The sequence below is a fragment of the Plecotus auritus genome, assembly GCF_963455305.1.
Source record: "Plecotus auritus genome assembly, chromosome: 1".
Classification (NCBI taxonomy): domain Eukaryota; kingdom Metazoa; phylum Chordata; class Mammalia; order Chiroptera; family Vespertilionidae; genus Plecotus; species Plecotus auritus.
This window is the reverse complement of record NC_137770.1, coordinates 217,540,387-217,555,445: the sequence shown is the minus strand read 5'-3', so window position 1 is coordinate 217,555,445 and position 15,059 is coordinate 217,540,387. Positions and strand designations below refer to the sequence as shown.

The following is a 15,059-nucleotide window of genomic DNA, read 5'->3' as shown; positions in this document are numbered from 1 at the left end:
ACGTAACCACGAAATGACGTACATCGAGTCCGACGTAACCCGAGGACTGTCTGTATATACTAAGAAACCCAAAACACCAATCAGAAAGAAAGTATGCGCCCCTATGTTCACAGCAGCACAAGTTACAATAGCTAAGATTTGGAAACAGCCCAAGTGCCCATCAGCAGATGAATGGATAAAAAAGCTGTGGTACATTTAAACAATAGAATACTATGCAGCAGTAAAATAAAAGGATCTCTTAACATTTGCAACAGCATGGATGGACCTAGCGAGTACGATAAGCGAAATAAGTCAGACAAAGATAAGTATCACATGATCTCACTCATATGTGAAATCTAATGAACAAAATAAACTGATGAGCAAAATAGATCCAGAGACATAGAACCATGGAACAGATTGATGAATTTCAGCAGAATATGGGGTGAGAGGGGAGCTATTAACAGGGAAACTTATATACATATATGCATAGGCCAGTGGTCGGCAAACTCAGTCAACAGAGCGGCAAACCACGGCTCGCGAGCCGCCGTTTGCCGACCACTGGTATAGGCCATGGACACGACAATAGTGGGGTGAAGGTTTGGGAGGGGCGAGTGAGAGGTAGAGGGGGACAATCAGAAGATAAAAAACAAAGGGGACATCTGTAATACTTTCAACAATAAATTTTTTTTTAAAAATAAAGTTATATAAAGAGCCAAACAATTGTTAGAGGACATCTTTAAACACTACCACAGATGCTTACCTCTGTTTAAAAATTTTAACCCTCATAGCCATCAAGTTCAAGCATCAGACTTCTTTGCAAAAAGCAAGTTTTCAGTGTTTTTGTTCAATAAAGTTCCTGTGGCAATTTCAGCAAAGAACATACCAATTCTTTTGGGATTATCTGGATTTAATTTAGACTTTAGTGAAATTAATTGAAATACAAAAACTAGGTGTTGCCAATCTGAGAAAGTGTTTAAATGGAAAAACTTTAAAGATTTCAATATAAACATTCCACAAAGTTCAAATAGTAAGTTAACAAACTTTTTTAATGTCACAAAGTAAATAGGAAATTAAGGCCATCATAGTGCAAATTTTACCTTTTCTTAGTGGCTACTTGAAAACCTTTTCCATGCCTTCTCCAATTGGCTCAGATAGAAGCGAAAAGGACATGTATTGCTTTATTTCCCTCAGAACAAATACGTGTGTTTACACCAAATTTAACCTCATTTTGGCCTTAAAAAACTCCAGTTTCTTTCATTCCCCTTCTGCTCACCATGCAGTGGTTTCTGCAGCATCCTCACGCCACTCACTCTGGGCAACAGGGAACTGTGGAAATTGGAGGCATGTATCTTTGAATCTGAGTACCACTAGCACCTCCAGCCTAGACTGCTTCCCATCTCATCTTTTTAGTTTTTAGTCTTTTCTCCACACACAGCCAGCCATCTTTATTTTTTAAATATACTTTTTTATTGTTGACAGTATTACAGATATCTCCCCACCCCTCTTCCTCCTCCCTCCTCCCAGCCCCTACCCCCGGCCCCCCACCCCATTGCCGTGTCCATGGACTATGCATATAAGTATGTAAGTTCTTTGTCTTCCCAATCCCCCAGCCAGCCATCTTTAAAAAACAAAAAATAACTATTCCCCATTTAAAGCCTCCCAATGCTGCCCACTGCAACTAGAATAAAATCCCAACTCCTTACCATGGTCTATTAAGTACTATATGAACTGCCTGGCCCTAGACTCTCTCCCCCTCTTTCTCTAGCTCCAGCCACACCAGCCCTTTTGTTGCTTGGCCATGCCAAGCATCTCGCCAACTTAGGGACTTTGTACTTGCTACTTTCTCTCCCTCATAGACTTTCCCCTAAGATCTTCAAGTGAAGGTCATTCAGGTCACAGCTAAAATGAACCCATCCCAGAGGGACTTTCCCAATCCAAAGTAGTTGGTGCCCTTTTACCCCCACTTTCTGGAATATTTCTCTTATTTTTTTAATACCATGTATTACACATGACATTGTATTCATTTTTTTTAAAAAAATCTCTTCCATTCCTGTAGCAGCTCCCCAAGAGAATGATCACTTACCTTCTAATAATTATCTCTAGTATCTAGAGTATCTGTTACAGAGGAAACACATCTGTTGATTGAATAAATGAATAAACAGCTGTGTGACTTTGGGTAAATTAAGCTCTGAGATAATAGCCAAGCAAATGAAAAACAGCAAACAGTTTAATTTGTCACTCATTCAAGCCCCTTCCTCGGCTCACTACTTTCCCATAAATTAGAAAGAAAACCTAACAAGATCAGCAGCCCAACAAACAGACATGAAGTAGGCTTCAGATTTGTTTAATAGGCCAACATGCCGGCATACATGAAAACAGGCTCCCAGGCAGACACGAAGTTGTGTTCATATTCTTTAATATTCATTTTAGATCAGAGTAAGGTAACGTCTTGAGAGTAGCAGCTTAAACACCAACTCAGTAACCGAGTTACTGAGAAAGTAACTGGGAAAGTTAAAATAAAGAAAACTAAAAGCAAAACACGAAGACCATAAAAAAAGGAATGAGTGCCCTTTAATTTTAGACACCAGCTAATACCTAATCAACAAGACATTTAAAGAAAACCTGAATTTAGCAAAATTTAAAAATCCTTCTTTGTACTTGTGTTTAAAAAATATTTCTACCACTTTTTACTATCTATTAATTACTATGTTTTGCATCAAATTTTGGAGTTTTTCATGCATTGATACTAATACCTAGCCTAAACCTACAGGTTCCTGAATATTTTAGATAATAGTAAATATTCTAGATCACAAATTTGGTATGAAAAACTTTAATGAAAATATTAAGCATACAAAAATTAAATAACAAAACCATTTAAAATGACTTACAATTTAAACAGATTTGGCTTACTGATATTTCTCTATCAGCTTTTCATAAGAACTGATTATTTCCAGATAAAAATCTACTTAAGAGTACCATGGTAAGAAAAAATGAGAATAAAGTACATAAAGCTCATAAGCCCTGTGCTCAGCACATAGTGCTCATAAATAGTTTTTCTTTTATTATTACTTTGAAAAGACACATACAAGTTTTATAAAACATGCCAACTTCAGTTGAAAGCTTCCTACACTAGAAATACCCACATGTGAGGAGTCTAGTCTGGCATATTTTGAAAGCAGTATTTTCCTCTAAGGAACACAGTAGATAAAAATGTATTTCAATAACTGATAAGCCAGTTTCTGGAATCTAATTATATAACTTCATGTTACAATTTAAGAGGTCTTTTAGAGAATTACCTTTTTTATTAAAGTACAAAGTTACATGATGAAGAAAAGTACCTTCTAATAAGTAACCAACACATTATGAAGTATTCCTCTTACAGCACATGTGGCTCAGTTTCATCTTAATTGGGCGGGGGGGAGGAAAAGTTGGTTTGAAATAGTAAATGAAACAACTATGTTAATACAAGGAAGCACAATGAACAACTAACATGCTACCCTGCCACAACCGATGCCTTATGAAATACTTTATCATTTCAGTCATGCTTTTAATATCAAACAATGTTATATTGCCACTTCTCATATATTAATTAAGATAAAGCTTAACATTCTATCCTTCTAACAGCAGCTGGAAGAGAACAGAGAGATGAGTGTGAATACATATCATGTTGTACAATATACACTTCCTAATATTCCAAATTTAACAGTGTGTCTAAATCCAATCTGAGGTATATTAACAGATCAAAGAATTTTAAGCCGCACCAGGGGCTATGTACCATGCAAACACTAACACCAAAACTGCACACACTGGGAGGAGATGATATTTATACTTCTGCCACAGTGTTGGCTCGACTGCCACTTCATCTCTTTTCCTGTTCTTCTTTCGACGACCCTTCAGTCTGTTTTCAAAAGCCTCCAGTTCAGCCTAAATCAAAATAGTGTCATTTTTATTAAATCCAATACATACCTTAACTTGAAATCTTCCATTTAGATAAAAATAAATCAATTTGGGAAATGTTTTAGTAGTAATGATATGTAATGTAATAAATACACTGATTTGATTTTTTGTTTTAAACTCTCTACTACTAATTGTATTCAACAAATCAACAAATCCAGAGTTTAGGAATGCAGTGCTAAGAGATGCCCAGTGAGAATAAATCTAGTTTCTTACAATGTTGATAAATAACATTAGTGGCTTGTGTAGAAATTCAAGTGAGTAAAGAGAGAAAAAAAGCCACTAGAAACTCATTCTTCTCTTGATAAAACAGTTAAAATTATAGAATAAAAATTCTTCTGGAGAAAAATGCTTCATGTTTTAAATCAAATGACTATTTTAGAAAGTAAATTATATAAAAACTACTTCTAAAAAAAGGATAACTGAATGACACTCATTATAAAATGTGGAGTTTTATTTTACTGTTAAGAACTTCTTAAACTTTAATACATAATAATGTAACATGCACTGTTATTAACTAAAACCTAATAGGTAATTAAAATATATATGTAACATGCATGCAAGATTCTGTAAATGTTTATTAATAGTAGAAATATAAAATTCAGTTAACACTCTATTATTTTGTCTATAAACTACATTTGAATACCTAATCGTGTACTTAATTAAATCAAAACTAACATTCTTCAATGAACCAAATTGTCAGAATATTGTCAGGTGGCTGTTGATATATAGAAAATCAAAATATATTAAAAGCAGCCAAACGTGAGAAACACTGACAATAAAATAATTGATGCTTTAATGATGATCCACAGACAATGCGTACAGTTTAAATTATGTTCTATATACTCTATTTAAAAGGTCAGTAAACAGGGAATATATTTGAAATCACCATCCGTAATGGTTTATAAAAAGGTGAGGGACACCCTAACCCTTCTTAATAATTTAATCTCCCAGGAATTCAGCCAACATATTTTACTGTATTACCTCTGACAACTTATTTTGGGATATTAGGCAAATCGACTTTATAGAACCATAAAATATCATAGGTCGTTTTGGCCCATCTTTATTTGCCACATAAATTATTTCTAATGTCCTCCCTCAAGTCATGCAAGTTTTAATTTCCTAATTCATAAAAGCAGCATTTTAACATATATTGTACCCTGCTTGATAAGTATAAAGCATCCCAAAATGCAAATTAACAAATAATTACATGTCACTATAAGAAAGTTAAACCACTCTTTGGAGTATATGATTAATATAGTATTTGAACAAACTGGATGTGTATCAGGAATGAATTTGTTATCTAGGTAATAAGAAAGAACATATAATAATCCTACTTTTAAGAATCTATGGGGTCCTAGCTGGTTTGGTTCAGTGGATAGAATGTCGGCCTGCTGACTAAAGGGTCCTGGGTTCGATTCCAGTCAAGGGCACATGCCTGGGTTGCAGGCTCGATCCCTAGTAGGGGGTGTGCAAGAAGCAGCCGATCAATGATTCTCTTTCATCATTGATGTTTCTATCTCTTTCCTTCTCCCTTCATCTCTGAAATATCTGTCTATACTAATAAAAGGGTAATATGCTAATTAGACCAGGAGACCTTCCGGGAGACCTTCTGGACGTCCTTCCAGACAAAGCCATGGTGGCGGGGCCGAGGCAGAGGCGGTTAGGGGTGATCAGGCCAGCAGGGGAGGGCAGTTGGGGGCAAGCAGGCAGGCGGGGGAGAAGTTGGGGGGTGAGCAGGCCAGTGGGGGGGTGAGGGGCAGTTGGGGGTGATCTGGCTGGCGGGGGGTGTGGGGGGCAACTGGGGGTGATCAGGCTGGCAGGCAGAGTGGTTAGGGGCGATCAGGCAGGCAGGCAAGCGGTTAGGAGCCAGTGGTCCTGGATTGCGAGAGGGATGTCCAACTGCCAGTTTAGGCCTGATCCCTGTGGGACATCCCCCAAGGGGTTCCAGATTGGAGAGAGTGCAGGCTAGGCTGAGGGACACACTCCTCCCCCCGCCCCGCCCCTCGTGCACCGGGCCACTAGTGTGTGTATGTATGTGTATGTAATATATATATATATATAAAAGAATCTAATGGGGACAAAGGAGAATGTATTATTAACACAAATGTTTTGGTTAGTAAACAGGACTTATTTGCTACACATAATCTACAACTCAGTAAAACAGAATTCAAATAATTTTAGATGAGTGAAGACATGGCCTCCAGGAAATGCCTTAAAATGAATGGCACTGCACTCCAACCCTTTTCCCACAAACTAAAAGAGGAGTTAAAACTCTGGCTGGTGAATGGATGAAACTGGCAAGGAAGCAAAGGAAGAACATTGGGAATATATAAAATATCTGGGAATATGCGAGATCCTGTACTTCTTCAGAGGTACAGTGTACCTGATTAAAGTAAGTGAATGGCATACTTTAATGTATGAACTATATAATTTTCAGTCCAGAATAGAATTGACTAGCCCTTAGTTTGTACCTAGGATATACTTTGTGTTTTAATAAAAACTAACAATGATGCAAAGAAACACAACCCTGGGTGTTCTGTTCAGTTACCTGTTGTCTTCTTTTTTCCTCTTCCAGAGCAGCTTTGGCTTCTGCTTCTTTTATCTGTTTACAGACATTTAAAAGTAAAGTAACACACTGTAATTGTCAATTCTATATAGAATGTTAGCATCATCTCACTGAGGCTCCACAAACCCATAATGACTTTTGGAGGATTTATACTGGCAGTTAAAGAAATGTAAATGTTATAGGGAAAAGTGTTACCAAGATACTATCTAACAGACTGGGGGTGAGGAGAGATGGAATGTTACACCTTCTATAAACACTTCAATTTAACTATAATAGATATTAGATCACAATTCAAAGAGCTACATTAGTAGTAATTGAAATGCTTTTAAAATGGTTTTTTTTCTTTAATCATAATAACAAGCTATACTCAAAATTATTAAATACCACTCTCTTTCTGGAGTTACAATTGATCATTTACTTTAGATGTCTTGAAGGGAAACCTTACTTTCAAACAAAATCAACGGTTCACTCATGGACTGGGGTGAGTGCAAGAAAAAATGACATAAGAGGTAACCCACACAGCAAAGAATCCTAAAACCTTATTTTTATATTATTTTAACCTAATTTTCAGGAGGTTTACAATAACATAAGATGAACAACCATGTCCCAGAACACATATTCTAACTGGTTAAGAGAATGGAAAATCTAGTACACATTAGACAATAAAAAGCACACCTGAAGATTCAAAGTAGGCCTATAAAACCAGGTTTTAATTATAAAAGCAAAAAAGATGAGTTTTCAAGTCATTCGCAATAAGCACATAAAGAAATGCACAAAATAAACAGGGAAAGACCATTAGCACATTGAAAATTATATTGACTGTAATGTGACAGTACCTCAGAGGCTTTCCGCTTCATTTCCTTGCATGTTGCATCACATTCTATTGAAATCTGATTTTCACGTACTTTGTTGCACTGAAATTCCTAACAAATGCAAGTTTTTACATTTCAGATTTTAAGATTTTTCCCTTCTAACTGTATGTCATAAGAAAGCAAAATTTCCCTAAGAGCTTAAGGTTATGCAAATTATTTAACAGTCATGTTAATTAATATTTAATAATTTGATATGGTTGCAAGTATCAAATCTCTTGGTTCAAAGAGTGATCATTACTTTATTTTCCCTTAATTACAAAAAAGCAAATACCATAAAATTAAAATCATCCACTTACTAAGTACAACTATTGAGAAAGGTCAGTTTTTCTTTATTGTTTCTTGTTAATCTTGTAAAGGTTCCAGGTAATAAAATGCTCCAGAGCAGTCCAACTAGCGGCTTTCTGAGATGCTGGAAATATTCTAAATCTGCACTAACTACCCAACTGAGTAGCGCTAACCACATGCGGCTACTGAGCATTCAAAATGTGTCTAGTGAAAGGAGGAAATGAATGTTCAATACTATTTACTGTTAACTCATTAAAATTCAAACTTAAATAGCCACATGTGGCTAGTGGCTACCAACTTAATGTAATTCTAGAGAGTTTTCTAAAGAGCTACAAATTTTTCTCTCAACTAGTAAACCTTTGTTCAGTTTAAATTAAAATCTTTCTATAGTTTGTATTTGTGCTTCATTGCCTCCTTAATGAAACAGAGGAGGATCTTAATGACTTGATATCAATACTATGATCAATTTGTGTACTATGCTATAATGAATTAAGTGGTCCTTATTTTAAACTAGAGGCCCGGTGCACGAATTCATGCACCAGTGGGGTCCCTCGGCCTGGCCTGCCCGGGCTCTCTGACATCCCCCGAGGGGTCCCGGATTGCGAGAGGGCATAGGCCAGGCAGGAATGTGGGGGGTTGGCCAGCCGGGGAGGGACTGTGGAAGGGCTCCAGGGCTTGTCTGGCCTGTCTCGCTCAGTCCCTACCTGCAGGACACCAGCAGCAAGCTAACCTACCGGTCAGAGCGTCTGCCCCCTGGTGGTCATGCATGTCATAGTGAGTGGCTGAGTGGCCTTAGCATATTATTAGCATATCACGCTTTGATTGGTTAAATGGACAACCAGACGACGAGACATTTAGCATATTAGGCTTTTATTATATAGGGTACTCTGAGACTTTGATTATATAGATCTTTTATATGCCTTTTATTTATCCCTATTTCTTGCTGTCAGATGTCACTTTTGCTCTGAGGGTACCTATTATTTGTATCAATTTCTCCTCTCGCATAACACTCTCAGATTCTAGTTTGGTTTTTTTTTAAATATTTTATTGATTTCAGAGAGGAAGGGAGAGGGAGAGAGAGATAGAAACATCAATGATGTGAGAGAATCATTGGTTGGCTGCCTCTTGCACGCCCGCTACTGGGGATTGAGCCCGCAACTCAGGCATGTGCCCTTGGCCGGAATCAAACCTGGGACCCTTTCAGTCCACAGGCTGACGCTCTATCCATTGAGCCAAACCAGTTAGGGCAGATTCTAGTTTTTTAGTTCAAATCTACCACAGTTAAGAAATAAGATCACCAATTCCTATGAACAAAATGCATATACTTTAATGAAAGCACTTTATAGAATGAAATTTTATTACTTAGAAGGTTTTTCCCTTTAGTTCTTAATTTTTGGCTGATGTTAGTGATAAACATAGTCTTGTCCTCTAAGGATAGTCCAGAAAAAGAAAAAATATGATGAATAAACATTAAAGACAAAAAATTAAATGTGTGTGTTTGTGGACATTAAGTCTATAAGCCTGAAAGAAAGATCTTATCTTTTCTTATTCAAGATGTACTTATAGAGTGCCTATTACATGCCAAGTGTTTTGTTATGAACAGGGAATATACATAAGGAAAAGAGCATAATAAGTGCTAAACCAAAAATAATAATAGCAGCTACTGCTCTGATATTAAACATACTCCAATGTTATGAGAAACATTGCAGTCATTGTGCTAAATGCTATATAAGCATTACTTCTTTTATTCCTTTCAGTAAATCTACGTATAAACTCCATTTCACAGATAAGGAAACAAAGATACAGATGTGCCTAGAATCACAAAGCTCTTGAGAAAACTCTATAGCATCCAATACAAAGAAAGCAGAAGAAGGAGCACCTAAGTCTTCCCAAGGGAGTCAGGGAAGAAAGACCTTCCCTAACAAGGAAATGTTTACACTGAGTATTAGCAGGATTCTCGCAAGCGAAGTGGTAAGGGGAAAATACATTGTATTTTACACAAAAGAAGGGATATATATATTCCAGTATACATCCAGGCTAAAGGGGAGTATAGCATGTATGTTAGGACACTTAAATATCAGATTCACAGAGTGCTATAGGATGAGACTGGACAAATAGGCAAAGTAGCATCATAGATTCTCTTTTATGTCGAGTCTATGTATATACACTTTTCTTATAAAATGAGGATTTTCCCCCATAATGCATGAAGAACACAGGTAGAAGAGGTGCTATGATTAGAGGCAAGGAAATCCATCATGAAGCTGTTGCCAAAGTCCAAGAGCAAGCTGTTGCCGAAGTTCTAATGGGTGGCAAACTGCACCTGGACAATTACATGAGATTTGAGAGAAAACCTGATAGACGGCCCAGATTAAAAGTGGCTTGACTTAAGTGTTGATTTTCATGTAAAGGTGATTCACTTTAAACAACTAAAACTTAAGAAATTCAACTATAGAAGAGGTCGAGCCTATACATTTAAATTCAGAAGTTATCTACCCCAAATAATGATAGTAGGAACTGTAAAAACAAATGAAGAGAACCTTAATAAAAGCAAAAGATTCTAAATAAATATTTGTTGAATAGGTAAATAAAAGAGTGAATTTAAAGAAGAAGAAAAAAGGAGCCTACCTTTAGGAAATGACCAGAAATATGAAGACAAAAGGGAATCGACTATAACTGAGACAGGGAAAAACCAGAGGTCAAGAAAGAAGAAAGCTTCAAAGGAGTCAATAGTGTCAGCAGGAAAGGCAAAGAAAAGGAGAAGTGGAAAAAGACCCTTCAGCCACTGGCATCTGAGAATTCAGACTCTTTCTTCAGGAGTTTTGCCCAGCATTATGTAATTTGTTGCGATTGAGCTTTCCAATCGTTAGTTTTTGCCCTCTTACTCCTCTATTACCACTATTTTACATTAAAATTAATTCTCTACAAGTTTGAATATTATTTTATAATTTTATAAGGCTGTGCATGTGAGGTCCTTTTTAAGGCATTTTCAAAACATAATACAGATGGCAAAAAAAGTTTCTTAAGAGCAACGAAGGTTAATTCCAGACCATTTCTTAAACCATGAAACTCGCTTTATTACTCATTGTGTTCCCTGGGCAAAGCTGATTCTATCCAGAAAAAGAACACTGTACTTGATTCCAACGTAAAACAATCTTTTACTATTAAACTGCAAACAACTGAATTGCCAAACAAAGTTGATTTTTAAAACGAGCATTTACAGAAATAGATGGGATAATAAAAAAATTCTGAGAAATAAGACCTTAAAATTAAAAAGCAAAAAATAAGCCAAAGAACTACCAAAGACAAAAATAATGTACATAGAAAAGAATTTTCAATAACTTAAAATATTTACCTTTTTAATTCTTTTACAAGGACATCTAAGTTTTACCTTCTGGTTGCAATTAAAAGGACATTCACCAGGGTGGCACATCTCTTTGCACCTATGACCACAAGGAAGCTAAAATAAAACCAAAATAAAGCAGTTACATTCTCAACTACTTATTACACCAAATCTGAATTTTGACAGAAGAAAATTTATTTTAAGAAAAACTCAGGATTGAAAAATTCAGAAAATTAAATTTGAAATAACCCATGCCGCTAGTTTTACTCATATTAACAAAGACAGGATTATTACAATAATCATTTAATGCTTGAAATGGTCTCATAATTTATACTGGTAATCTTGCATAAATTCTGAAACTGTCAAATTCTAATTCTTGAACAAAAATCCATAAAAAGTGTCCGAAGTTTTAGTTAAAAGAAAATACATTTTTAACAAAATGGCATATCATGCACTGATTTGTTTTATTTGGTCAAAGAGACTGATTACTATATTTAAAACTATGTTGCCATCTCTTCCTGACCAAGATTTAAAAGAAAAGAGGTACTATTAGTACATCTGTAAGTCAAAAGGCTTCCTTTATAAACTTCCACCTTTGCAAATCAAATAACTGTCACTGCCCTAGCTCCAACAACAACAAAAAGGAGAATGTTCACTTTCAGACTGGCCCAATACAGATGGATAACCTTGTTTTCTCACATTATTGCCAGGATAAATCAATAGTGAGATTTTACCATTTTACTCTGAACAATTTTTTGGAACCACTTTTGATACTTGTAGTTCGAATATAATGCATAGACAGACATCTGAATTTTTAAAAACAAAACTTTATATATGAATGCTTTATACTAATTAATTCAAAATAATAATGAGTTTTAAAGTTCACACACAAACATACTGGTACATCTGTCTTTTGAAAATAACCTACTATGAATTTATTCTCTAACTGCCTAAGACCCACACAGTTTTTGATATATTTATATTTTAAGTCTGAATAACATGGGAGGTAAGCATTAGGTGAATAACTTATTGCATAAAGTATATAAGCTATCTTTAAAACTACTTAAAAAAAATCTTCAAAGCGTCATCTTAGACCTCATACTCCCCAAATTTCATAAAGAGATGTGCATCCACCCTACTCATATGTATTACATTTCACAGACATCACATTTTTATTTCTGGACGCACATCTTTAGTGGGTCCAGAAAAGTCCTGAAATAGGATGTCCAAACAAGAAAAGAGAAAATCCAAGAAAAAAAAATGCCCCCCCAAATACAATTTAAAAGGTTCTATTAAAGCTTACCTCTTTAGGACACTGATCTTTGCAACAACTGAGGCGGTTCTTTTCATTTACATCAGCTGTGGTTATTTTTCTAAAAATAGAAAAGATTTGGTGACATTTAAACCAAGTCCATTTCATAGCATATTTTCTAAAAGCAACTCACAATTTCAAACATGTCTATAAAATCATCTTTCTTATTTTTTCTTGAGACCTATTTTAATTGTTTCTTCCTGTAACAATTACCTTCCAACTACTTTACTGTTCTGATAAATCAAATTCTCCAGCCCTTCATCAACTACCAACAAATTAAATGCCAAAAGGGCAATCGCTGCAAGAAGGAAGCACAAAACACACATGAAATATCACTGTATCTGGCCTCTCTTTAAAAGTTCATGTACTATCTTTCCCTATAGTTCGATCATTACTCGCAATTAAAATTCTCCTTAAAGCCTCTACATAAATTATTAAAAATGAGTCATTTAATATGTTAGTTCAAATTAAGAAATATAGGCTATTCTGTGGGAAAGGTAAGCTTATTAGGAAAGCCTTTCAGTTGTTTTTGGATAAGCTATTAATGTTAGAAATTGATCCATTTTAAATTTCATCATTTAGATCAGTCTGTGCTTTTATATGACTCAATAGGTAATTCGGAAATAGTCATAAACACCAAGGAATAAAACCACTTTCTAATAGGGAGTTGAATAGAATCAGAAGAGATACTACATGAGTCAGTATCTAGTGACAATCTTAAAATCCCTATTACACCTATTGCACTTTTCTCCTCCCCAAGATTGCTTTTTCTTCTTTTTTTTTTAATTCTTTCTTTTCCTGCTTTTTCTATTTCCTTTTACTAGACATAATTCCCAAAATATAACATAAGGTTAGCCTCACTAATGTCAAAATTGTAATCTTAATATTTGTATCAAATTATCTATAAATGTACTCTAACATACACAATTTTCTTGGCAAAATTTCATTTACTATCACAGAGTTTTATGCTAGCTCTACTAAACATTGTATATTTTCATTCTTAACGTATGATGCTCACCCCTGAACTTAAGGATTAAAATCATATTATTCATGTTACTCTATAAATTAGGAAAAATGACCTACTTTTCAAGGTCTGTATCTTTTACATTTAATTTCCAAAGAAGAAATACACATGAAGCAGAAAAGGACTAAAAGGAAAAGATGACTTATAAAATAATTAGTTGAATTAAAGCAAATAAAATAATCAGGATAACCGAAACTAAGGAATTCTGTATAAAAACATATATTTTAAATATGTATTCAAAAAAGGAACTCTGTGTAGCTGAGATAATGGAAGCCACCTCAATCCAAATGTATCCACACATTCCCCAAAAAACCGTTCAGCTCATTAATAACAAAATCATTCAAATCCCATGACCTTGGTATATATCTACAAGCTTCAAATTACCTGTAAGTAGAAAAGTTAAGTATCAATTCCTAGCAGAGCTATTTCTCAAGCTCCCATAGGAAATCTTTTCAAGAAGTCAGTGAAGTTCTGGAAAAACTGAACAGAAAAGACAGGGAGCTAACATCACTCCGGAAAAAGAAAGTCAACCCTCAGCGTAAAAGTACTAAAAAAGTCTTGGTAATCAGAGCACTAACTACAGGGAAGAGACTTGGAAAACTGCACAACAATCAAGGAGCCATGAACTGAAGGTAAAAAGGGAAAGTCACATTTTGAAGACTACATGATGAAGAGAAAAAGAAAAGAAGAAAATGTAGGACCTTGCAAGACCAAAGAAAACAATCCCTTTTTGTCAGTATCACCCATTAATAAAGAAAAATTGCCCTCTTAACTCCCCCTACAAAAATTCTAAAGCTAAAAATTGTAGTATGTTATTTTATTTTTAAAATTTCAACAAAATAATTTTGACATTTACACTTTTACAAAGCATGAAACTAGAGTGCAAGTGACAAAAACAAATTTAAGATAAAATTAACAGGCATTTTTCAAAAAGCATTTATGCTAAAACAAAAAAAATCAGAAATAAAATTATATTCCCAAATTTAACTGAGTAAATCAGACTTTTCAAAAGCCCACTTTATAGACTTGGATGAAATGAAGCTCAATGAGTTAGTCCAGTGGTCAGCAAACTCATTAGTCAACTGAGCCAAATATCAACAGTACAACGATTGAAATTTCTTTTGAGAGCCAAATTTTTTAAACTTAAACTTCTTCTAACGCCACTTCTTCAAAATAGACTCGCCCAGGCCGTGGTATTTTGTGGAAGAGCCACACTCAAGGGGCCAAAGAGCCGCATGTGGCTCGCGAGCTGCAGTTTGCCGACCACGGAGTTAGACCATAATTAACCTGCATTTTTTTTAAGTAAGGAAAATATAAAGGTCACATCCTTGTATAATAAATGCCATAACAGCGACATCTGTAATAAACAAAACTCTACATTTTAAATATATAATTTAAAATTTACACTTAAGTAATTATATGTAAGTCAATTTTTAATCCAATGAAATTCTAGTTTGACACTGTTATTTGAACACACTGTTTATAGGAATGATTCTCCTTTTTTCTTTTTTTATAACAGTTTTATAATTTTTTTCCTAACAAAATCTTATAGAATCCCCAAATGGAAAAACTCAGAAATGCCCTGGTTAAAAAAGGGTAAAGTACCTACAAGATGAAATAGTCTACATTGCCTCCAGGTCACTAGGGAAAATCTGGGTCTCTAGAGTCTAAAGACCACCACTGAAAAAATATTCCTTACAGTATACTACATATGAAGAGTTCTG

General features: G+C 35.0%; 1 protein-coding gene across 5 annotated transcripts in view; it reads right to left on the bottom strand.

The window, feature by feature from the left end:
* Positions 1–2,308: 2,308 nt before the first annotated feature.
* NFXL1 (nuclear transcription factor, X-box binding like 1) overlaps positions 2,309–15,059 on the bottom strand; it is a 45,494-nt gene continuing 32,743 nt past the window's right edge. The window contains exons 19-23 of one of the 5 annotated variants that reach the window (XM_080647765.1): positions 12,303–12,372; positions 11,012–11,116; positions 7,339–7,425; positions 6,485–6,538; positions 2,309–3,903 (exon numbers count right to left, since the gene is read on the bottom strand). In XM_080647765.1, coding sequence (XP_080503891.1) covers positions 3,730–3,903; positions 6,485–6,538; positions 7,339–7,425; positions 11,012–11,116; positions 12,303–12,372 — 490 coding nt within the window. In that variant the 3' untranslated portion in view covers positions 2,309–3,729. Of the gene's footprint in view, positions 3,904–6,484; positions 6,539–7,338; positions 7,426–11,011; positions 11,117–12,302; positions 12,373–15,059 lie in introns of those variants that run through there. The other 4 variants (XM_080647764.1, XR_013959412.1, XR_013959413.1 and 1 more) reach the window with 4 other exon arrangements.